Genomic DNA, 21,980 nt, shown 5'->3' with positions numbered 1-21,980 from the left:
TACAAAGGTTTCCTTTAACTCCATTAATTAGACTGTCTAAGAGAGTACTCAAGTCAAATGTGATTGATTATTGGCACCCAGACATACCCCTCATCTGGTGTGCCAGTCAGTCCCTGAATCAGTCCTGCGCACCTTGAGGTCCAAATTTGAGAAAGGGGACCCCCCCACCCCAACCATACAAACCACTAAAGCAACAAGCTAGCTTTACATATAGGAGGCAACTGTTGACATCCGGCCTTGACAAAGGTGATGTCACCATGCAAATGTAAGATGTTGTGTAACCTCAACCTCAGTGGTGGAATAAAATTTCCAACACAGTCCATATTACTGAAGCACTTCACTGAATGAAGAATGAAGACCACTCTCCACACACCCTTACCACACCCAGAGAGAAGCTATTAATAGTTTGACTGTGTCTCTTTACTGTCACAGTTTTTTTTGCACAGGACCTTCAAGTGGATCCGTGAACAGTCAGAATGAAATGGGAGAAGTTTAAACCTCCAGAGCCAGATGATCCCATGTGCTGTTGTGAGTGTGATGTAGACCCACATGGATGCTGCTGTGACTGTGACGATCTGGACGAAGCTTGCAGCAGGTGAGGGGGGTGGAATGAGGAGGAGGATCATGGCAGGACTCAGCAGTCCGCGTTCAGGTCTAACCCACTGCCCTCTCTGTGTTCCCCTCTCTGTCATCCCTAACCTCATGTCTTTTCCAGGTGGTTAAAGGGTGAGCCTCAGAAACCTGACTGTGTGTTGCCTGTGTTTGGCGCAGTGATGGACCGGCTGAGGGTGAGACTGTTACCAGGGGACAGGCGGGTGGAGCTCTCCATGGTCCCAGCTCTAGTGTTGCTTCCTCTGCTATTGCGTCTGGCAGCCCTGCACTTCCTGTTGGGCTTGGTCATTCTGACAGCCCTACCTGGCCTGGTGCTGTGGTACTACTACGCCACACACCGGAAGAAGGGCCGCACCCTCTTCTTCCTCAGCCTGGCGCTCTTCTCCCTAGCCTACATGTACTTCCTCTTTGTCACAGAGATCTTACCTCGTGGGGATGTAAGTCACCTGCAGCTTGTGACCGTGACAACGGGTGTGGTTCTCACTCTCATCTCCCTTGTGCGCACTAAGAGGGGGCCAGGCTTCGTGCAGCCTTCCCTGGCTGACATACACAGCACCAATCAAAGCCAACTGCCTGACAAACACTCTGCCTCTCAGAATGGAGTGGACCAGTCGATGATGCCAGCATCCCCAGCCAAACCAGTGGAACAGCAGACACAGTCCCTGACAGCGAAGGGGGGCACTTGTCCTCTGTGCAAAGTGGTGCGTCCCCCGCGGGCGGGACATTGCCGGATCTGTGGAGGCTGTGTCCAGCGCCTGGACCACCACTGTATCTGGTGGGTTTCATTAAACTTCTTTGTCTGTTGTGGAGGACGTGAGTATTATTATGCTATTATTTGTGCAACAACAGGATAAAAAATACCTTCTGCAACACAAAAGTGACTAAAGCCTTATCATATCTGCCTACATTTCCCTATATACAAACACACAATATTTGAATCTCTCAGACCCTCACACTTATATCCACTCAACAATACTCTTCTACACATAATCATGATCTCACTAAGTGTCACACTGTCAGGCCAAGAAGACGTCACTAAAGCAGACCAGGCTGTAGAGACATGTGCAGGGCCCACAGGGGTTCACCCTTCAGCAGGGTGAGGCGACCTCAAACCAGGACAATCTGTTACTTGTGGCATTTAGATAGATAATTTAGATAGATACACAACCAGACACAGAGTATGTGCTCATTACCTCACATTCATACTAATTGTGCTTTCACATGTTCTACCACAGCAGAACTTGGTCATTTGAACTGAGGGTGTATTGTCTGTGTTGTGTCTGTCACTGCGGAGGCAGGATAAACAGCTGTGTCGGCAAGGCCAATCATCGCAACTTCCTGCTGACCCTGCTCCTCTTTCTGTTGACCTCTCTGTATGGGATCAGTCTGGTACTGCGGAGCGTGTGTCCCCGACAGAACCTGCTCACCGCCCTGCTCTACTGCCCTGGTGTCTACAATCAGTACAGGTACACTACGGTACCTGGTATTTGCTTAAAAATTGTACACACAAACAAAATGACAATTCAGAATTTATTTGGGTTTATTTGGGATTCATTGAAACAAGCACCACTTCATTGTCTACTGTTAGGCACCAGGTACCCATTGGGCAAAAACCGGTTGAATCAACGCTGTTTCCACATCATTTCAACCAAAATGATTTGTGCCCAGTGGCTAGTTACCAACTGTTTTGAGTTACTTGAAATAAGTCTTAAAAGATTTTGTTTAAAAATCTGCTAACTTAAACCAACTGAAATAGAACTGAAAGTGTTATGTTGTTTTCGTAGTGTAACTATGCGGATGTCTTTACAGCTCAGCCCTGTGCTTCACCTGTGCTTGGTACAGCAGTATTGTCACAGGAGGTCTGCTGCACCTGCTGCTGCTGCAAATGATCAATATCAGCTACAATTTGACGGAGCGGGAGGCACAACTTGCTCTGCGGAAGAAAAATGGCCAGAGTCGTGTGCGTGGCCTCGTTGTCGACACAGGGGTCTACTCACGTGGCTTCTGGCAGAACTGGGCTGAATTCCTGACCATGGGAGAACCTGCAGATAGACACCCCTCTGCCCTCACTGACTTGGTTTAGCCTTGGCTTAACACCATGCCACTCTGACCAACTAGTTCAACACTGCTGGGTTTCAACTAGAAACGCCTTTCCTCAACCATGATGGTGGGCTGTGTGGGACTGTGAGCATCTCTGAACTCTCAACTGCCCTTGGGTCACGCAAACTTATTGCAACTCAGAGATGTTCGTTTTGAATTGTTAAATAGACCTCTATATTCCAAACACTTAGGTAGAGAAAATAACCATGTTCCTCCAGGTTGTCATGGATATGACTATTAGTATTAGTTATAACATGGTGTAAATATAAAGGGCTGCTCTGCATATTTAATAAAGTTTTAACCTCTGACAAACATATGTTTGATTTAATAAAGTTCTAACCTCTGACAAATATCTGTTTGATTTTGCTGGCTACCTTTTTCCAAAAGGATGTAAAGATTCTTAACCATGACAGACTAAATAGCAATGGATGAATGGACATGCACGACTTAGAGAACATGTTTATGACGCTGTAAACTACACATTGCCATTTGGTGTGCCTGGCCATAAGGTGACACAGGCGAAGATTACTTTAAAGGGAAGAAAGCTGTGCATGTTCTGACAGACATGAGCAACACACATCCTCTCACCCACATACTCTTTGTAGTTAAATTTGATATTAAGTTTGCATGTGCAGTAAATGTCTTATATTTCAACTATCCTGTTCGCTGTAGAAGACTAAGACTCATGTTCCTTTGTATCTTGTTTATCATGCCAATAAAGCATATCAAATCCAACTGATGAGAGTGAGAGACAATGCTGGTTAGGGGGCCATAAAAAACCTTCATGCAAGTAGGCCAGGGCTTCTGGGGTTACTAAGAAAGTGGCTAGAGAGCTCAGGCCTCATCTGTGGCATCACCGCAACAAATCTACAGACTGAGAGCAAACTTGGTTACTGTTGAAGATATGCACATGCTGTCCCTCTCATAACTCAAAATCCTTTTTGCTGGTGTGGCTTCTGTTTCTTGGTTTTAAATCCTCCCCTTAATCTTCGGCGTTGACTCTGTCATTTCCTGTCAGTGCATATTCTTCAGAGATGTTCTCAATCACCCTCAACATTGATGTATTTCAGATCATGAGTGTCATTACTAACAAGTCTCTGCTCGTCCACTTATGGTCCACCGCACCAGTGGTCGTCCTGCTCCTCTGCTCTGGTAAGAGACCGAAATTCCAACTTGAGACTCAGTGTTGATAAATGTGTTATTAGACATTATGTTGTGAAAAGGGATTCTTCCTATGTGCACAAGAGACCATAGGAAAACGTCTTTGATCAGACATTAGTTTGTTTAATAAGGATTGCAACCCGGAGTACACACTTACAGTAATTTGCAAGCGAGACACTCCGTTCTCAAGATGGTGTTTTCCCTTTTTATCCCCTACTGAGGTTCACCCATCCCAGGGTGATGTCCCTTAACTTTAATACCATATACACTCATAATTATCAGTTGCTAATACAAAGTTGTCTCTGCTAGGCAGAGTTCAGCTTATTGTGTTATTGGCAGTTAGTTTCCAAATCCTTCTTCCTCTTATTGCTAACAGGAACTCTTAGTTCCCTTTATCCAGCCGATACCGAAAAGTATAGTTTCAACACAGGTATATGACTTTGTACAGTTTACCTCTTCATGCACTTGCAATGTGTCTACCACTGATTCTTAATCTCTAGCAAAACATCATTGTACTTTTGTAATCACACGTGTTCCTATAATGTACAGATATTATACAATTCCTTTCACTTGTGAGAAGTAACACTATATATTCTGTTTCTAGAGTGTATGAATATGCTTAAATTTGTGAGCTAATTAGTATATAGGCTATAATTCCATAAAGAATGGGAGAGGACATAGAAATTAATAACAAATACCACATAACAATGTAAACAAACTAAAGACTGGAAATCCAGTAGATTAAATTTGTATTTTTTTTTTATTTAACCTTTATTTAACCAGGAAGGGCTCATTGAGATTTAAAATCTATTTTTCAAGAGCGTCCTGGCCAAGATAGGCAGCACCAAGTCATTACAAAAATTACAGACAACATGAAAAACTACAAGTAATCTAGTAAAAACCATTGAATTCACAAGAGTATAACAAAATCAAAAACAGCAAATTAAAAACATTGACAGGTCAGGGAATCAGCCTCAAAATCATTCATCAGTGATTTAAAAACAACAATCGGGACAAGTTCTTCCAGTTTAAAAGTATTTTGTAAGGTGTTCCAAGACGATGGCGCAGAGTACATAAAAGCCCTTTTACCAAATTCAGTTCGGACATTTGGAACAGTTAGCAGGATAAAGTCCAGCGAACGAAGAGAGTACCCACCACATTTCTGAACAATAAAAATGCCCAAATAAAAAGGTAGTAAACCCAAAATGGCTTTGTAAATAAAAGTATACCAGTGACTGAGCCTACGAGTGACTAGAGAAGGCCGGGTCACTATCAACAGGGTCACTGTCACAAACAGCCGTATGTACAGCAATTAGGAACAAACTCAAACAGAGCTGAAATAACATGAACATTTTCAATATTCCACTTGAACAAAAAAATTCTAATAACATTTTTCATGAGGATAGAGAACAAAAAGTTAGAAGTGTATGTCGATGTCTAAATGTTGGTGTAAGATCCTTCAACACGATAAGATCATCCAAAAAGATTGTCAAAACCGACAATAACTGACCTTTATTTGGTTTGGGACAACCATTTCAAAAATCAATCAATTACTATTAAATAAGACTAGCATTGTGTTGTCATTTCCAGTGTAGCATTTCCCCTACTCTGAAGTAACGATTTAATGGCTATGCCTTCTAAATATCTTTTGTTCCAATAAGCAGAATTCAAACACACAGAATGGCCCTGCAGCAATTTACACACCTCCTTGCTCTTCACGCTGGACCCAGTCACTGTATCCTCCAGCATAGTGACGAGCTCTAGGAGAGAAAGAAGGAGATGAGTACATCGGTGTAGTTACAACTCATATGTATGGGTACGTCGCTCAGGTTATGATGCTAGCAGACAAAAAGGTGATTGCAAACGGTCGTCACCTGCTGAATCCCAGAGCCCACATTATGTCAAGTGCAGTAGCACTCCGTCTACCTCTCTGGCAGTAGACCACAATGCTGCTATCCTCCTTATGAGGGGCACGTACTCCAAACCTCTGTTTGAACTGGTCTGAACTCAGTCTCAGAGCCTCCTGGAGTTCCCCAACTGTTAGTAATAGTACAAGTATTTGACTTTATTGCCCCACAATGGGAAATTGGTTTAGAGCAGTTAAATTAAAAATAAAGTACATGACAACATGAATCATAACAGGAAAAAAAATACGAAACAAACAAAACATGACAGAGAAAAAGTGTGCACAGTGCTGCTTATGTCAAAATAAGTGGGTCGTTGTGTGTTACTCACGTGGGACATTGGTGGAGCCAGGAATATGTCCAGCCTCAAACTCATCTGGATTGCGGACGTCAAACAGTTGAATACTGCTGCTGGGAAACATAGTCTTCAACTGCTTGTACGACACCTCTGAATCTACACAAAACACATTCAAATCAGACAGTCAGCCATATACACTTTTGCCCTCAGTGCAGTCTCAATTCATCGGGACATGGACTCTACAAGGAGTCAAAAGCGTTCCACAGGGATGCTAGCCCATGTTGACTCCAATGCTTCCCACAGTTGTGTCAAGTTGGCTGGATGTCCTTTGGGTGGTGGACCAGTCTTGATACACACGAGCGTGAAAAACCCAGAAGCGTTGCAGTTCTTGACCCAAACCGATCCGCCTGGCACCTACTAACATACCCCCAAAGGCACTTAAATATTTTGTCTTGCCCATTCTCCCTCTGAATGTCACACAATCCATGTCTGAATTTTCAAGGCTTTTAAAATCATTATTTAAAAATCAGGTCTAAGCAGTGTCTAATTTTCTCACACACAACCGTTCAAATGTTTGGGGTCACTTAGAAATGTCCTTGTTTTTGAAAGAAAAGCACATTTTTTGTCCATTAAAATATCAAATTGATCAGAAATACAGTGTAGACATTTATAAATGACTATTGTAGCTGGAAATGGCTGATTTTTAATGGAATATCTACATGGGTGTACAGAGGCCCATTATCAGCAACCATAACTCCTGTGTTCCAATGGCACATTGTGTTAGCTAATCCAAGTTCATCATTTGAAAAGCCTAATTGCTCATTAGAAAACCATTTTGCAATTATGTTAGCACAGCTGACAACTGTTGTGCTGATTAAAGAAGCAATAAAACTGGCCTTCTTTAGACTAGTTGAGTATCTGGAGCTAGTTGAGTATCTGGAGCATCAGCATTTGTGGGTTTGATTACAGGCTCAAAATGGCCAGAAACAAAGACCTTTCTTCTGAAACTCAGTCCATTCTTGTTCTGAGAAATTGCGAGAAATTGCCAAGAAACTGAAGATCTCTTACAACGCTGTTTTCTACTCCCTTCACAGAACAGTGCAAACTGGCTCTAACCAGAATAGAAAGAGTGGGGGGCCCCGGTGCACAACTGAGCAAGACGACAAGTACATTAGTGTCTAGTTTGATAAACAGACGCCTCACAAGTCCTCAACTGGCAGCTTCATTAAATAGTACACACAAAACACCAGTCTCAACAGTGAAGAGGCGGACCCCGGGATGCTGGCCTTCTAGGCAGAGTTGTAAAGAAAAAGCCACATCTCAGACTGGCCAATAAAAATAAAACAGATTAAGATAGTCAAAAGAACAGACACTGGACAGAGGAACTCTGCCTAGAAGGCCAGCATTCTAATGATCAATTTGTTTTTTAAATGATAGCTAATCCAAGTTTAACACAATGCGTCATTGTAACACAGGAGTGATGGTTGCTGATAATGGGCTTCTGTACGCCTATGTAGATATTCCATAAAAATAAATAAAAATCTGCCGTTTCCAGCTACAATAGTCATGTATAAATGTCTACACTGTAATTCTGATCAATTTGATGTTGTTTTGAAATGGACAAAAAACAAGGACATTTCTAAGTGACCCCAAACTTGAACGGTAGTTTACCTCCATTTTTTCAACTGGTACCGGGGGACCTTCAGACAAGTCTTGTAAGTAATGCGGGTGTTCTAGAGCTAAATGTGTTCATGAGAGTCTCACCTTCCCACAGAGAGGTCATAGTGTGTATGCCAAACCGTTCGGACGCTACAGACGATGGTAGATGGCTGATTTTCGGGATCTCATGGTCTGACAAACGCCGCTCTAGCTCTGCCACCTTTCACCACATATGCAGAAGTGCAACATTGGTGGATGTGGTGGATTGAGACGCATCCAATGCAAATAAATAGATCTCTAGCTTAAACTGACAGATTTTTTATATTATTCAAATAAGATTTCCAATGGACATCGACTCTAGGGGTTTTTAACCGGTCTTCTCCCCTTCACCTACACTTCCCAAACTTGGTCCTCGGCACACCAAGGGATGCACGTTTTGGATTTTGCCTTAACACTACACAGCTAATTCAAATGATCAAAGCTTGATTAGTTGAATCGGCTGTGTAGTGCTAGGGAAAAAATCTAAACGTGCACCCACTTGGTCAGAGTTCGGGAAAGCCTGGTTGAAGTGGATTTAACAAGTGACATCAGTAAGGGATCATAGCTGTCACCTGAATTCACCTGGTCAGTTTGTCATGGAACGAGCAGATGTTCTTAACGTTTGGTATACTCCGTGTATAAACCATATCTAGCAGTGTGATTAAAGTTAGGTTTAAAAACAGATTTTAAGAGAAATTGTAGAAATAGTCAGGGTTTATGTAGCCGTGTTAAGTGACAACCCTGACAAAGTGAGTAACTTTCATTATTGAAGAATAAGTAAGATCCTTTTAGTTAGTTAAAGTTTGTGCTGCTGCCATGTTCCTTAGTACAATTTCCTGTCAGATCTATTCTCAGTTTGATGCATTTCAGTTATTTATCCCTTTTGCAATTGTCAGTCATGCTTGCATATTAACCTGCGTTTGTATCGCACTCTTGTATTTCCCTAGTAAAACCACAACATTATCCTGCAAGCTTTCTCCATGTGCTCCTGTGTCTGCAAGAAAAACCCAGTACTTGGATTTCTGCTCCCTCTCCTCATTCCTACATCCTGACTGATGATTTCTGCTCCCTCTCCTCATTCCTACATCCTGACTGATGATTTCTGCTCCCTCTCCTCATTCCTACATCCTGACTGATGATTTCTGCTCCCTCTCCTCATTCCTACATCCTGACTGATGATTTCTGCTCCCTCTCCTCATTCCTACATCCTGACTGATGATTTCTGCTCCCTCTCCTCATTCCTACATCCTGACTGATGATTTCTGCTCCCTCTCCTCATTCCTACATCCTGACTGATGCACCATGGCGATAGAAACAGTCCTGAACTTAGCCTGTCCACCTAATACTTTATCAGAGGGAGTCATAAGTAGAAACCCATGTGTCCTTTCCAAGGGGGTGTATTTGTGTACACATACACAGAGAGAACGAAGCAGTCATTGACCTCCATTACACAAGCTACTGGACTCTTTGGGACCAATACAAACACTTGTTTTCCTTCTGTATGTATTTTTTTATTTTGAGTGGCAGCCTAAGGAACATATTTCATAAATGTATAACGTACCTGAACCCCCCCCCCCCCCCCCCCCAAAAATACAACTTCCAGTCATTGTGTTAGTGCTAAACTCAGCAAAAAAAGAAATGTCCTCACTGTCAACTGTGTTTATTTTCAGCAAACTTAACATGTGCAAATATTTGTATGAACGTACGATTCAACAACAGACAAACTGAACAAGTTCCACAGACATGTGACTAACAGAAATGGAATATGTTCATTAATTATTTATGGTTCATTGAACAAGCATGGATAACAGTGTTAAAACCCTTTACAATGAACATCTGTGAAGTTTTGAATTTTTACAAATTATCATTGAAAGACAGGGTCCTGAAAAAGAGCCGTTTCTTTGTGCAACTTTATTCAAAATGCACTCAGAGACATAAAAATGGTATCCACAAGTTCATCTGACTGAGGAGGTAGATTGAATAAATAAAAGTAACATTAATTCAGGGTCTTATTCTCAATAGTGCCTTGAGAACAAACAATTCACAAATCAACATGATATTTAAATGAAAAAAAAAAAACTACAAGATACAGCAGTTACAGATACACATTTCAACAACACAAATACATTACAATAAACCAAAACACTCGCAAACGTCAATGAATTCATTCCTCAGTGTTCTAATCTGCCCTATTGGCACCAGAGAATCAAGATGTAATGAGGTTTGTAAATTATTCCAAACATGGGGGGGCGTTAAAACTAAAGGATGATTTACCTAGGTGGGCAGAGACACAAGGGACCTCAAGATTTAACCAACCCTGTGAGCAGGTTTGGTGCCCTTATCTCTTTATACTTGAACAGAGAAATTAGATATCTTGGAAACGTGTGCAGCTGAGCTTAGACAAAAAGACAAAAAGAAAATCAAATGTAAAAAAATGTTTAAAAAATAAATAAAAAAATGGGAGAAACAAAGTGATATGGGAATTTGGAGAGGTCCAGCCGACTTTCTGACAACAGATGTAGTGAGGAGTATTAAACCTGTCACCTGTGATAAAGTGAAGCGTGCTATGGTACACAGCATCCAAGGGTTTTGAGAGTAAACGCTTCTGCAATCTGATAAATGGTGTCACCATAATCAACAGCTGGCAGGAATGTTGCCTGTACAACCTGCTGTTTAGGGAGAGGCATGATCTATAAAATAAATCAACTGCCTTGCGCGCCCAGTCAGTATTTGGCCGTGATTACTACAAGTTTAGATAGACGGCTAGACAAACTAACGATCAAAAAATTGTTAGCTACCATGGCTAATTGAGTGACTGTCAGAAGGCAAGTTTCAGTTGACCCAGGTTTATTAGAACAAAAATAGTGTCGCCAAAAAAAACATTTTGCAACATGTGTAATGGAAACGAAAGATTGACAATATTCTGATCTGTTCAATAGGGGTGGATTTTTCATTTGTCTAACTTTCTTTATTACGACAAATCATGATGGAAACAGTGTTTTTCGATTATCCTGACTTTCAAGAATGGCGTCGCCTTGCTTTTTTGGTTGGCTGGATGCAAGTTTCACCATCCAATTATTTCAGGTGGTTAATCATTAGTGTGATACGTTGGCACATGAGAATTATTAGAATATGTCAAATATTATTCAATTATTGCCTTCTATCCATGCTGGCTTTCACGGGCTACCTGAGACATGAAACAGATCGGTGTGAGAGCATACAGGCTGTCACCAAATGTATTAATGCACAATTTACCTAAATGTGTAATGGAAACCCTTCAACTACTTTTTTTATTTTTTAAATACAGTTTTTATTTTTGGGGGTGGGACGCCATTACGTCCAGCTGTTTTTCATCGACACAAAATAGTTGTATGGAAACGCACCATTGCAGGCAATTGTATCCATTTTCCATGCAAACTTTCTAAATGTAAAAAAATGAATTCAAACACACTATTCAATGGACAGGTAAATGGAAACATAGCTACTGACTGACCTAAAAGAAAAACTGCAGATGCACAATAATTTTTTTTGAAATTGCACCTGGTGTATTCTACTATTCTCCCTCAACAGTAAGTGGAGACCCCGATTGGGGGCCCCCTAGCGGCCGGTGGCCCTAAGCAATCGACCACTCATGCCTGGAACTAGCCCTTCATGCGTCCACCCAATTCAGGTGGATGAATCATTGGTGTTGAATGGATGTTGAATGATAGTGGGTGTAGTTGATTGTTATTATGGTTGATGTACTGTCAAACGAGATAATGTGTGGTGCACTACATGACCAAAAGTATGTGGACACCTGCTCATCAAACATCTCATTCCAAAATCATAGGTATTAATATGGAGTTGGTCCCCCCTTTGCTGCTACAGCCTCAACTCTTCTGGGAATGCTTTCCACTAGATGTTGGAACATTGCTCCAGGAACTTGCTTCCATTCAGCCACAAGAGCATTAGTGAGGTCAGGCACTGATGTTGGGTGATTAGGCCTGGCTTGCAGTCGGCGTTCCAATTCAAGCCCAAAGGTGTTCGATGGGGTTGAGGTCAGGGCTCTGTGCAGGCCAGTCAAGTTCTTCCACAATGATCTCAACAAACCATTTCTTTATGGACTTTGCTTTTTGTGCACAGGGGCATTTTCATACTGAAACGGGAAAGGGCCTTCCCCAAAACTGTTGCCAGAAAGTTGGAAGCACAATCATCTAGAATGTCACTGTATGCTGTAGTGTTAAGATTTCCCCTTCACTGGAACTAAGGGGCCTAGCTCAAACCATTAAAAACTGCCCCAGACCGGGGAGCACGTGATGCCGCGGAGCTGAGCAGACGTTGACAAACCGAGCTCTTCAAAGTTATTCTATTATTACCTAAATAACAACGTTGAAACAATATTCTAACATCGGCTGATAAATTGTCAAGTACTTACCTTCCCAAAGAGCCATGGACCGCCGAAAGAGAGGCAAGAAGGACGACCAAAACGTCGTTGATTCCCAAGATAACGATAACGCTAGCAAGATTAGCATTAGCCCTCATAACTCAAACGACAGTTCCAGACTGTTGCTCTCGGCCTCTTGCGAGCCTGCCGACATGCTGGCTACTCTCCTCCGGGAAATTCAGGATGGTAACAAAGGTCTTTCTATGAAAATCGATAAGAGAACGGCTGAACTCCATTCTTCCATTGACGACCTGAAATCCTCCATGAATGATCTCCTTTTGAGAACGACTGAGGCAGAGTTGCGCATTAGCACAGTTGAAGACACCATCGCTCGACATGACCAGGTCTTGATACAACTGCAAAAGGACAATGCCTACCTCAAAAACAAGGTAGATCAGATGGAGAACCAGAGCAGACGTAGTAATATCCGTGTGGTGGGATTGAAAGAGGACAGCGAGGGCCGTGACCCGGTCCGTTTCTTTACTCAATGGATCCCGGATGTCCTAGGCACAATCAACTTCACCAAGTCACTGGAAATCGAACGCGCCCACAGAACATCAGCGCCGAAACCCCGGCCAGATGAGCCCCCACGGGCCGTCCTGATCAGGTTCCTCCGTTTCCAAGACAGAGAGAAGGTACTGCAACTCGCAAGAGCCAAAGGGGACATAACCATTGATGGCAAGAGGGTCAGCCTTTTCCCGGATATGAGCGCGGATCTCGCAAGACGTCGCAAGCAGTTCAGACCTGCCGCCAAAGCACTGAAGGAGAAGAACATCATCGGCTACCTCATCCACCCTGCGCGGATGAAAGTTCAGTACAAAGGCCGAAGCCATCTCTTCAACACGCCGGGAGAAGTGTACACTTTTCTCAAAGAACTGAGCAACGTCTGAGCCAGGACGGTCTCTTTGGGGGATAAGATGCAGTTTGTTTGTTTTCTCTTATCCGGACTGAACCGCTGATATCCTCCGGTCGCTATAATTGATTTGTACATTTTCAACTAACCGTATCTTTCCGGGGTGAGTTCTATTACATTTACAGGAGAGTATATTTTGGTTTAGTACATATCACTGGGCGAAGCAAATAAGTGGGTTTAGGCCCACTGCTTTCCCCCTCATTTATGTTAATCTTTCGAAAAGAGACTCAAGCAGCCCTTACCGTGGGCAGTAAATATTCAGCCATAAATATCTATTCACAACGTTTGTTTTCAATTTAGAGAGCTCGCAGGTTTTAGTTTACGCCAAGGTTTAGCTAGTAAGAGCAAGATGGAAAGCGAGCAGCAACGTATCTCTACAAGTGTATTCATGTTTGATTGTTGGGATTGTGGTTTTAGTCTAACAATCGGGGTGGGTGGGATTCTTTATTTTTTTCCCCTTTTTTCTATGTTTATTGTTTCCTTCCTAAAGAGACACATAGGTCACTTCTGTGTTCAAACCAAAGTTGAAACATTTCCTAACTATCTATATATGATAGATTTCCATTCAGTTACATATTTGAAACCCTACTATGCTTAATCCACTAAAATATGTCACATTCAACGTAAAAGGTCTTAACAGCCCGATTAAAAGGAAGAGAGTCTATACATACCTTAAGAAATTAAAGGCTGACATTGTGTTTTCACAAGAAACACATCTTACAGCCAGTGAACACAAGAAATTGAAGAGGGAATGGGTAGGACAAGTTTTTGCGTCCTCTTTTAACTCCAAAGCAAGAGGAACTGCAATTTTGATAAGTAGACACATCCCCTTCTGCGTCAGCAACACCATCTCTGATCCCTCTGGCAGGTTTGTTTTGGTGCAGGGGCATATGTTTTCAGAGTCTTGGACCCTATTGAATATCTATGCTCCTAACTTCGATGACCATATGTTTATTCAGAATGTCTTCCTTCAGGTCGCTCAAGCACCACCAGGATGGTTACTGGTTGGAGGAGATTTTAATTTTTGTTTAGATACAGTTCTTGATAGGTCCTCTGATAAACCCTCACTTCTTACCAAAGCCAGCAAGCTCACCATGTCATTCATGAAAGATCTCAATTTACTAGACATCTGGAGACAGTTGCACCCACAGGATAAGGACTACTCTTTTTATTCACACCCACACAAGACACACACACGCATAGATAACTTTTTACTGTCGACACAACTGTTTCATAGAGTGTTAGATGTCGAGTATCTCCCCAGATTGCTTAGTGACCATTCTCCCCTGGTATTATCAATCTCCATTCCTACCAAGGTAAATGGAGCATATAGATGGAGACTAAATTCTACACTCCTAAAGCAACCTGAATTTTGTGCATTCATCAAAGAGCAGATCAATATTTTCACTTTGACAAACAAACCCTCCGCTCCTGACAGTTTCATTCTTTGGGACACATTGAAGGCCTATCTGAGGGGACAGATCATTTCCTATACTAAAGGGCTGAAGAGAAAACACGGTGCGGAACTGAGTGCCCTTGAATCTGAAATCTCAGAGCTAGAGAAAACCTACCAAAGAGGCCCAACTAAAGATCTATACAGGCTTTTGGTAAATAAAAAACTGTAATATAATATTCTGAACACATATCAAGCTGAGAGGGCCATCACTAAATCAAAACAGCGTTATTACGAGCTTGGAGAGAAAGCACACAAAGTATTGGCATGGCAACTGAAAGCAGAGGAAAGTAAGAGGACAATTAATGCTATAGAAACTCTTACTAATGAGATATCTTTCGACCCTACTGAAATTAATAATACTTTTAAGAAATACTATGAAGACCTCTACACTTCCCAATCAAGCGATGATCTATCAGAGATCGACTCCTTTCTCTCCTCTCTCAACCTCCCATGCCTGTCAGGGGAAGACAGCGAGCGCCTGAGTGAACACTTCTCAGTTCCTGAATTGTTGGAGGCCATTAAATCCTTACCTTCTAATAAATCTCCTGGGGAGGATGGCTTCCCTCCAGAGTTCTATAAAGAATTTAGGGAGCTGTTGGTCCCCTACCTTATGGAGGTACTTAAAAAAGCCAGGGAAGACAACTGCTTTCCAGAGTCTCTCTCTCAAGCAGTGATTACTGTAATCCACAAGAAAGGGAAAAATCCACTAAAGTGCGCCTCATATAGACCAATCTCTCTCCTTAACACAGATTGTAAACTGGTCACCAAGATGCTATCTAAGAGACTGGAGTCATGTCTTCCCCTGTTGGTCAACCCAGATCAGACTGGCTTCATAATTAATAGATTGTCCTCCAATAATCTCAGAAGGTTCTTTGATATAATTCACCTTGCTAACAAAAACAAAATACCTAGTGTCGCAGTCTCCCTCGACGCTGAAAAAGCCTTTGATAGGGTTGAATGGCCATACCTCTTTCGCGTCTTGGAAAAGTTTGGTTTAGGTACCGGGTTTGTAAATTTGATAAAATCACTCTACAAATCTCCTAAAGCTAGGATTGCTACCAACGGGATTACTTCCTCCTCTTTCCCTCTCCATAGGGGGAACAGACAAGGTTGCCCAATTAGCCCCCACCTCTTTGCCCTCGCCATCGAACCGTTGGCTGAGGCTATTAGAACGTGCCCTGACATACATGGCTTTGAGCTGGGCCCCCATACCCATAAATTATCACTCTTTGCGGACGACCTTATCTTATTTCTAACAAACCCAGAACACTCCCTCTCTCACTTGCAGATCCTACTACAGTGTTATAGTTCTTTCTCTGGATATAAGGTCAATTTAGATAAAAGCGAAATCTTACCGTTGTCTGTCTTTGACCATCATACCATCAAGCACAAGTTTCCTTTTAGATGGTCGCCTATGGGCTTCACATATTTGGGCATAATGGTGGATGGTAACCTGAACAACCTCTATAAACTCAATCTGGCCAATTTGTTGCAAAAGGTGGAGGGTGACCTTTGTAAATGGATGGACTTACCTCTCACTCTACTGGGTAGAATCAATGTAATTAAAATGAATGTCCTGCCCAGATTTCTATATCTGTTTCAATCTCTCCCTATCCCTGTTCCCGCAGCATTCTTTTCCTCTCTCGACAAGATGACCAGACGGTTTATCTGGCACGGCAAAACCCCTAGGGTTGGCCTGGATAAACTGACCCTGGATTACAGTCAAGGGGGCTTAAACCTCCCCAATTTTAGAATGTACTACTGGGCAGCACAGTCTAGGTTTCTGGCTCAGAGGTTTGACAAGGGTCCCTCTCCCTCATGGTTGAACATTGAAAAGCTTGAGGTAAATGATGACACTGGGGCAGAATTGTTTTACAAATGGGACAGAAAATCTATAAAAACCATCACAGACAACCCTTTAATCATACATTCTGTCCTGGCATGGTGCAAACTGCATGAGCTGTTCGGACGAGGGGGATTCCTTTCCCCTAAAACCCCTTTATGGAACAATAGATTGATTCCTATGTTTTTCCAGAATAGTAACTTTAGACCATGGTCTGATAAGGGGATCACTCTTCTGGAACATTGTTACGAGGAGGGAGTTCTTATGTCTTTTGATCAGCTGAAACAGAAATACCACTTGCCTAACAGGGACTTCTTTAGCTACCTACAACTACGAAACTTTATTAGGGTGTCTCTCAAGGGACAATGGAACCTACCTAAGATGTCACCTATTGAACAACTCTGCCACGCAGACCAACCACTGTTCAAGACCATTTCCCGTGTTTACGATGCTCTTATGTCAGGACTAACACTGCCTGGGCTAGATAAACCCCGACTTAGATGGGAAAAAGATCTGGGTATTGATCTTGATGAGGGTCTATGGAGTGACCTATGCAGGGATGGTGTTACATCCACATTGAACTCCAGATACAGACTGATCCAGTTTAATTTTCTCCATCAGCTCTATATCACCCCATCTAGACTGCACAAGTTCAACCCTGATATCTCCTCCCTATGTTTTAGATGTGGCTCAGATGAAGGAACATTCCTCCATTCCACTTGGCAGTGTTCAAAACTACACGGTTTCTGGCAGGGGGTATGCGATACCATATCCTCAATTCATGGGGTTGCATTCCCTCTAGACCCGGAGGTCTGTCTACTGGGCAACTTTACTAACACCAATCTTAGGCAAAGCCATACTATAAAGCTAACAGAAATATTGCTAGCGATTGCCAAGAAATGTATCGCCTTGAAATGGAAAATGGATTCCCCCCTGCCAGTTGCAATGTGGCTATCAGAAGTTAATAGTTGTATCCCACTGGAGAAAATTACTTACCGCTTGAGGAATAAGTTAAATACATTTTACAGAATTTGGCAACCTTTTATTGACTATATGGAGAATCTCCCCCCACATCACATTGAATGAATCTCTATATTATCCTTATATAATGTTTCACACGTAACGTATAATATGTAGCCTACGGCAGGTGACCATATGATCCAATGTCTCATTATAATTTTTTTTTATTGTATGTCTGTATATATAATTATAATTTGTTTTATTTTTTCTTTCTTTGTTATGCTCATCTGTTATTGTCACTTTGTCCTATTGTTGTCTAATATCTTTTCACGTTTGTCTTGAATGTTGTTAATTGGAAAATGCAAAAAATAAATAAAAATAAATAAATAAATAAATAAAACTGCCCCAGACCATTATTCCTCCTCCACCAAACTGTACAGTTGGCACTATGCATTGGGGCAGGTAGCGTTCTCCTGGCATCCTCCAAACTCAGATTCATCCGCCAGACTGCAAAATGGTAAAACCTGATTCATCACGCCAGAGAATCCGTGTCCACTGCTCCAGAGTCCAATGGCGACGAGCTTTACACCACTCCAGCCAACACTTGGCATTGCGCATGGTGACCTTAGGCTTGTGTGCAGCTGCTCAGCCATGGAAACCCATGGCGGCTGAGACATTATTGCTCCTAGACGTTTCCACTTCACAATAACAGCACTTACAGTTGACCCGGGCAGCTCTAGCATGGCAGACATTTGACTAACTGACTTGTTGGAAAGGTGGCATCCTATAACAGTGCCACGTTGAAAGTCACTGAGGTCTTCAGTAAGGCCATTCTACTGCCAATGTTTGACTATGGAGATTGCATGGCTGTGTGCTCATTTTTAATACACCTGTCAGCAACGGGTGTGGTTGAAATAGCCACATCCACTCATTTGAAGTGGTGTCACACTTTTGTATATATAGTGTACATGTGAAATTGTACCCCCCCAAAAAATCCAATAACATTTAGGCAGTGGTGAAATCTTGAGTTTGTGTCACTCTGTTGGCCTTCACTTTATCAAAAATGACTGAGCACTTATTGATCTCCATTACCCACTCCATTGCTGACTCTTTGGAACTGATACAAATAGACTTGTCTACAACTATGCACACTTTTCAATTGAATCCATTTAGTGAATTGTTGGCTAATTTGTCTCGGTATAGTGTCCCAGATACCCTGGCTAGAAATGTGCATGGCATATTTGAAAATCAACAATACGCACAGTACTAGTTAGAATACCTTAGACGCTGCACCTGTCACGAGTCAAGAAATAGCCTACCTGTGATCGGTGGCTCCTTGTAGTAGACTGCCTCAGGTTTCACATCACACAATCGGTCGGGCGTGCCACCACAGTGCGTCTCCTGTGCCACGACCACCACCGACAGCGCGCATACCACGAGAAGCATCTTTGAACGTCGCTTGAAACAATGTCCAGAGTTATTAGTCTACGTGTCTAAGTGCATGCTTTCCCTCTATGTAGGCTATCTCCCCGCCCTGCAAGTGTGTCATTGGTGACTCATACAGTTTAACATTTAAAGATATTAATGAGCGACATCATTTCAAATAATTTTATCACTGGCTATGTCTCGCCCTTGTCCAGCCCAATGACTGTATGTACAAAAAAAAGTCAAATCTACGCAAACAAGATAGCCTATTAAATAAAACGGAAGTGAAGTCACATTCAACCAAAAGTTAAAGACATGCTCTAGTACTTTGGCGACTAAGAAAGTAATTTTAAACCTCCCGCTTTGGGCCGGATGTGTCTATGTGTTGTTCATAAAAGCATAATATATGAGCAGAATTATTGTTTTACATCAATTAGCCACGAAATCCCTAGTTTGAAAGCAAAGTTTTCTTGAAGCTGTGCCATGACTTTTTCGGCACATGGGCCAGATCCCTTGCAATTAGAGTGACGCCTGCCGAGCGTTATCCAATGACGTTGCAGGGCAGGCTCAGCAGACACAGCAGAGAGAGCGAGAGGACGAGAGAGAGCAATGACGTGATGCACATACACTACATGACAAAAATAATGTGGACACCTGCTCTTCGAACATCTCATCCCAAAATCATGGGCATTAATATGGAGTTGGTCCTTAGGCTTGCCTCACAGTCGTCGTTCTAATTCATCCCAAAGGTGTTCGATGGGGTTGAGGTCAGGGCTCTGTGCCGGCCAGTCAAGTTCTTCCACACCGATCTCGACAAACCATTTCTGTATGGACCTCAATTTGTGCGGGGGGCATTGACTAGCACAGGACTAGTACAGGACTCGTAAAGGCCCAGTGCACTACTTTTGTGATTTTTTTAAACTAAATGTATTTGAGTGTTTACCAGTATTTGTAACTTGAGTCTGATAATTATCTCTTCAAAACAGTTAATTTGATAATACTTGTGGAATATAAAATTACTTGTTTGATATGTTTTCCAGTTTCTTGAAATGCTTTTCAAATGCAACTTATTTCTATATGAAAACGGAAATGGTCTTTTCATTCCTTTTTAGTAGACACTCTTATCCAGAGCAATTTACAGTAGTGAGTGCATACTTTTTCATACTGGTCCTCCCCATGGGAATCAATCCCCCAACTCTAGCATTGCAAGCGCCATGCTCTACCAACTGAGCCACATCATCACATCACATCATCACAAACCACTTGATGCCTCAATGTACTCAGTTACTGTATTGGTCATTGTTTTTCTTTATGGTGATAGAAAGTCTGCAGGTACAAACCTAGATGACCAGCCTATGTACAATACAGTAATGTACATTTACATTAAGTGGTTTGTAAGGATAGTAAATTAATACTGCACAACAAAATGTGTGTTTTCCATGTTATTTGATCAAGATAACATTTGATCATTTTATGTGGAAGTTTTGTACATTTTGATGTAAGTGTTTGAGGACAGGATTTTGTTATTTCTGGATAGCATTAGAATGACAATCGCAAGAAAGGGACAGGGCAACAACTCTTACAATTCCAGCTATTGAATCCTGCAAGATTCTGTTCTTAATTATACAAGTACCTTTTTTCCAAAGCAGAGATGCTGATTTGTTTTGTTGCCGCCTGTGCTACAGAGGTCTATATTGGCCAGCTAATACTAGTAAAGGCCCAGTGCACTACTTTTGTGAAAAAATATTATTTTAGCACCCCTACTTCCTGCGGTCTCGGTTCCCATCACTATGAGTCATTATGCTCAGTGCCTCGGGGTACTGGGTGTGGAGCGATGCACTCGTGACGGAACCGCTTCCTGTAGCCTGAACTATTCCAAGGTTGAAGGGGGTTTTCAATTTTTATCCATCAACAAAAGAGCACCTTTCTGGTTATATACCCCCAATGACAAAATATATGATTTAAACATGTATTGGCTACAAATGTTAAAGATTGGTTAAGTACCCTATGTTTTTTGTGTTGATTATAGGCTTTATAGAGCAGCCATTTCTCCACTTATAATGGTACCTTTAAAAAAAAAAAAAAAATCATGTGATGTGACAATATAAACAAGGACGTGAAAATTAATTCGCTTAATCTTTAGTAGGTATTTTAAGCTGTAACTAACGTTCCAACTTCAACTATTCATGATGATGTGTGGTGCTGTTTCCCAGGTGAGCGATGCCACGCCCGAAGTGCAGCTGTAACGTCCTGACCAGAGTTCGTATGTGTTTTGCTTGTTTAGTGTTGGTCAGGACGTGAGCTGGGTGGGAATTCTATGTTGTGTGTCTAGTTTGTCTGTTTCTATGTTGGGTTAAATGTGTTGCCTGATATGGTTCTCAATTAGAGGCAGGTGTTTGACGTTTCCTCTGATTGAGAACCATATTAAGGTAGGCTGTTCTCACTGTTTGTTTGTGGGTGATTGTTCCTGTGTCAGTGCTACACGGGACTGTGACGGTTAGTGTGTTTTGTCAGTTTGTATAGTGTCTTGTTTTGTTTGATTAAATTCATTATGTCTAATTACCACGCTGCACATTGGTCCTCTGATCCTTCTCGCCTCTCTTCGTCCGAGGAGGAGGAAGAGCTAGACTGCCGTTACAGCAGCAAATATGCGATAAGGTGAGCATAATTACTTCATTTAGCCTGCGTAGTCTAACTGTCCAACTGAATATACTCTTCTTTCAACATAACACTCATGCAAGCTTGATGAAGGTTTAATCATCAACCTTAACGGTTATTGAATAATTACCTTGACAGTGTTATTCCATTCCAAACCTATAGGACTCAAGGTGTGCGTGTGCACAGGCTACATAGAATACATTTGGAATGCTGCCCGATTTGTCTTTTACATGTTTCTAGATGAAGCCACATGCAGAGAGAAACCTGGAAAGAAGTTTGATGTTTTCACTGCCAAAACATTCACAACCCAAGTTGTAGCTGGGACCAACTTCTCCAATTTTAAAATCGTTTTCTTTCTACTTTCTAGCCTATGTTTAGAAAAAATAAATGCCTCTGTTCCATTACAGCACTGTTTCCCAAACTCGGTGCACGTTTTGGTTTTTGCCCAAACACTATACAGCTGGTTCAAATAATGAACTAATCATAAAGTTTAAATCATAAACCAAAACGTGTACTGAGTTTGGGAAAG

General features: G+C 41.9%; 2 protein-coding genes across 2 annotated transcripts; one reads left to right on the top strand and one right to left on the bottom strand.

Annotated features, from left to right (window-relative positions):
- The first annotated feature begins 85 nt into the window (after nucleotides 1–85).
- On the top strand, nucleotides 86–3,129 carry LOC120056625 (palmitoyltransferase ZDHHC23-A-like). The gene is made up of 4 exons (XM_039004826.1): nucleotides 86–595; nucleotides 716–1,387; nucleotides 1,911–2,078; nucleotides 2,422–3,129. The coding sequence occupies exons 1-4, from the start codon at nucleotides 477–479 to the stop codon at nucleotides 2,693–2,695; spliced, it is 1,233 nt and encodes a 410-aa protein (XP_038860754.1). The 5' UTR covers nucleotides 86–476; the 3' UTR covers nucleotides 2,696–3,129.
- A 1,911-nt stretch (nucleotides 3,130–5,040) lies between these two features.
- On the bottom strand, nucleotides 5,041–18,989 carry LOC120056624 (thiosulfate:glutathione sulfurtransferase-like). Its single transcript, XM_039004825.1, has 4 exons — nucleotides 18,688–18,989; nucleotides 6,109–6,231; nucleotides 5,748–5,910; nucleotides 5,041–5,633 (listed from the first exon to the last, which is right to left on the bottom strand). The coding sequence occupies exons 1-4, from the start codon at nucleotides 18,812–18,814 to the stop codon at nucleotides 5,570–5,572; spliced, it is 477 nt and encodes a 158-aa protein (XP_038860753.1). The 5' UTR covers nucleotides 18,815–18,989; the 3' UTR covers nucleotides 5,041–5,569.
- Between the last annotated feature and the right edge of the window lie 2,991 nt (nucleotides 18,990–21,980).

Source organism: Salvelinus namaycush, chromosome 12 (assembly GCF_016432855.1).
Source record: "Salvelinus namaycush isolate Seneca chromosome 12, SaNama_1.0, whole genome shotgun sequence".
NCBI lineage: Eukaryota > Metazoa > Chordata > Actinopteri > Salmoniformes > Salmonidae > Salvelinus > Salvelinus namaycush.
This window is presented reverse-complemented; position numbering and strand designations above follow the sequence as displayed.

Bases quoted from the DNA above. Each gene is read 5' to 3' on its own strand.
- LOC120056625 (XM_039004826.1), top strand. From the start codon at position 477: ATGAAATGGGAGAAGTTTAAACCTCCAGAGCCAGATGATCCCATGTGC. The intron at 596-715 runs GTGAGGGGGGTG...TGTCTTTTCCAG, and splicing joins CTGGACGAAGCTTGCAGCAG to GTGGTTAAAGGGTGAGCCTC. The intron at 2,079-2,421 runs GTACACTACGGT...ATGTCTTTACAG, and splicing joins GGTGTCTACAATCAGTACAG to CTCAGCCCTGTGCTTCACCT.
- LOC120056624 (XM_039004825.1), bottom strand. From the start codon at position 18,814: ATGCTTCTCGTGGTATGCGCGCTGTCGGTGGTGGTCGTGGCACAGGAG. The intron at 5,911-6,108 runs GTGAGTAACACA...TATTACTAACAG, and splicing joins TGGCTCCACCAATGTCCCAC to TTGGGGAACTCCAGGAGGCT. The intron at 5,634-5,747 runs GTGACGACCGTT...TTTCTCTCCTAG, and splicing joins TGGGCTCTGGGATTCAGCAG to AGCTCGTCACTATGCTGGAG.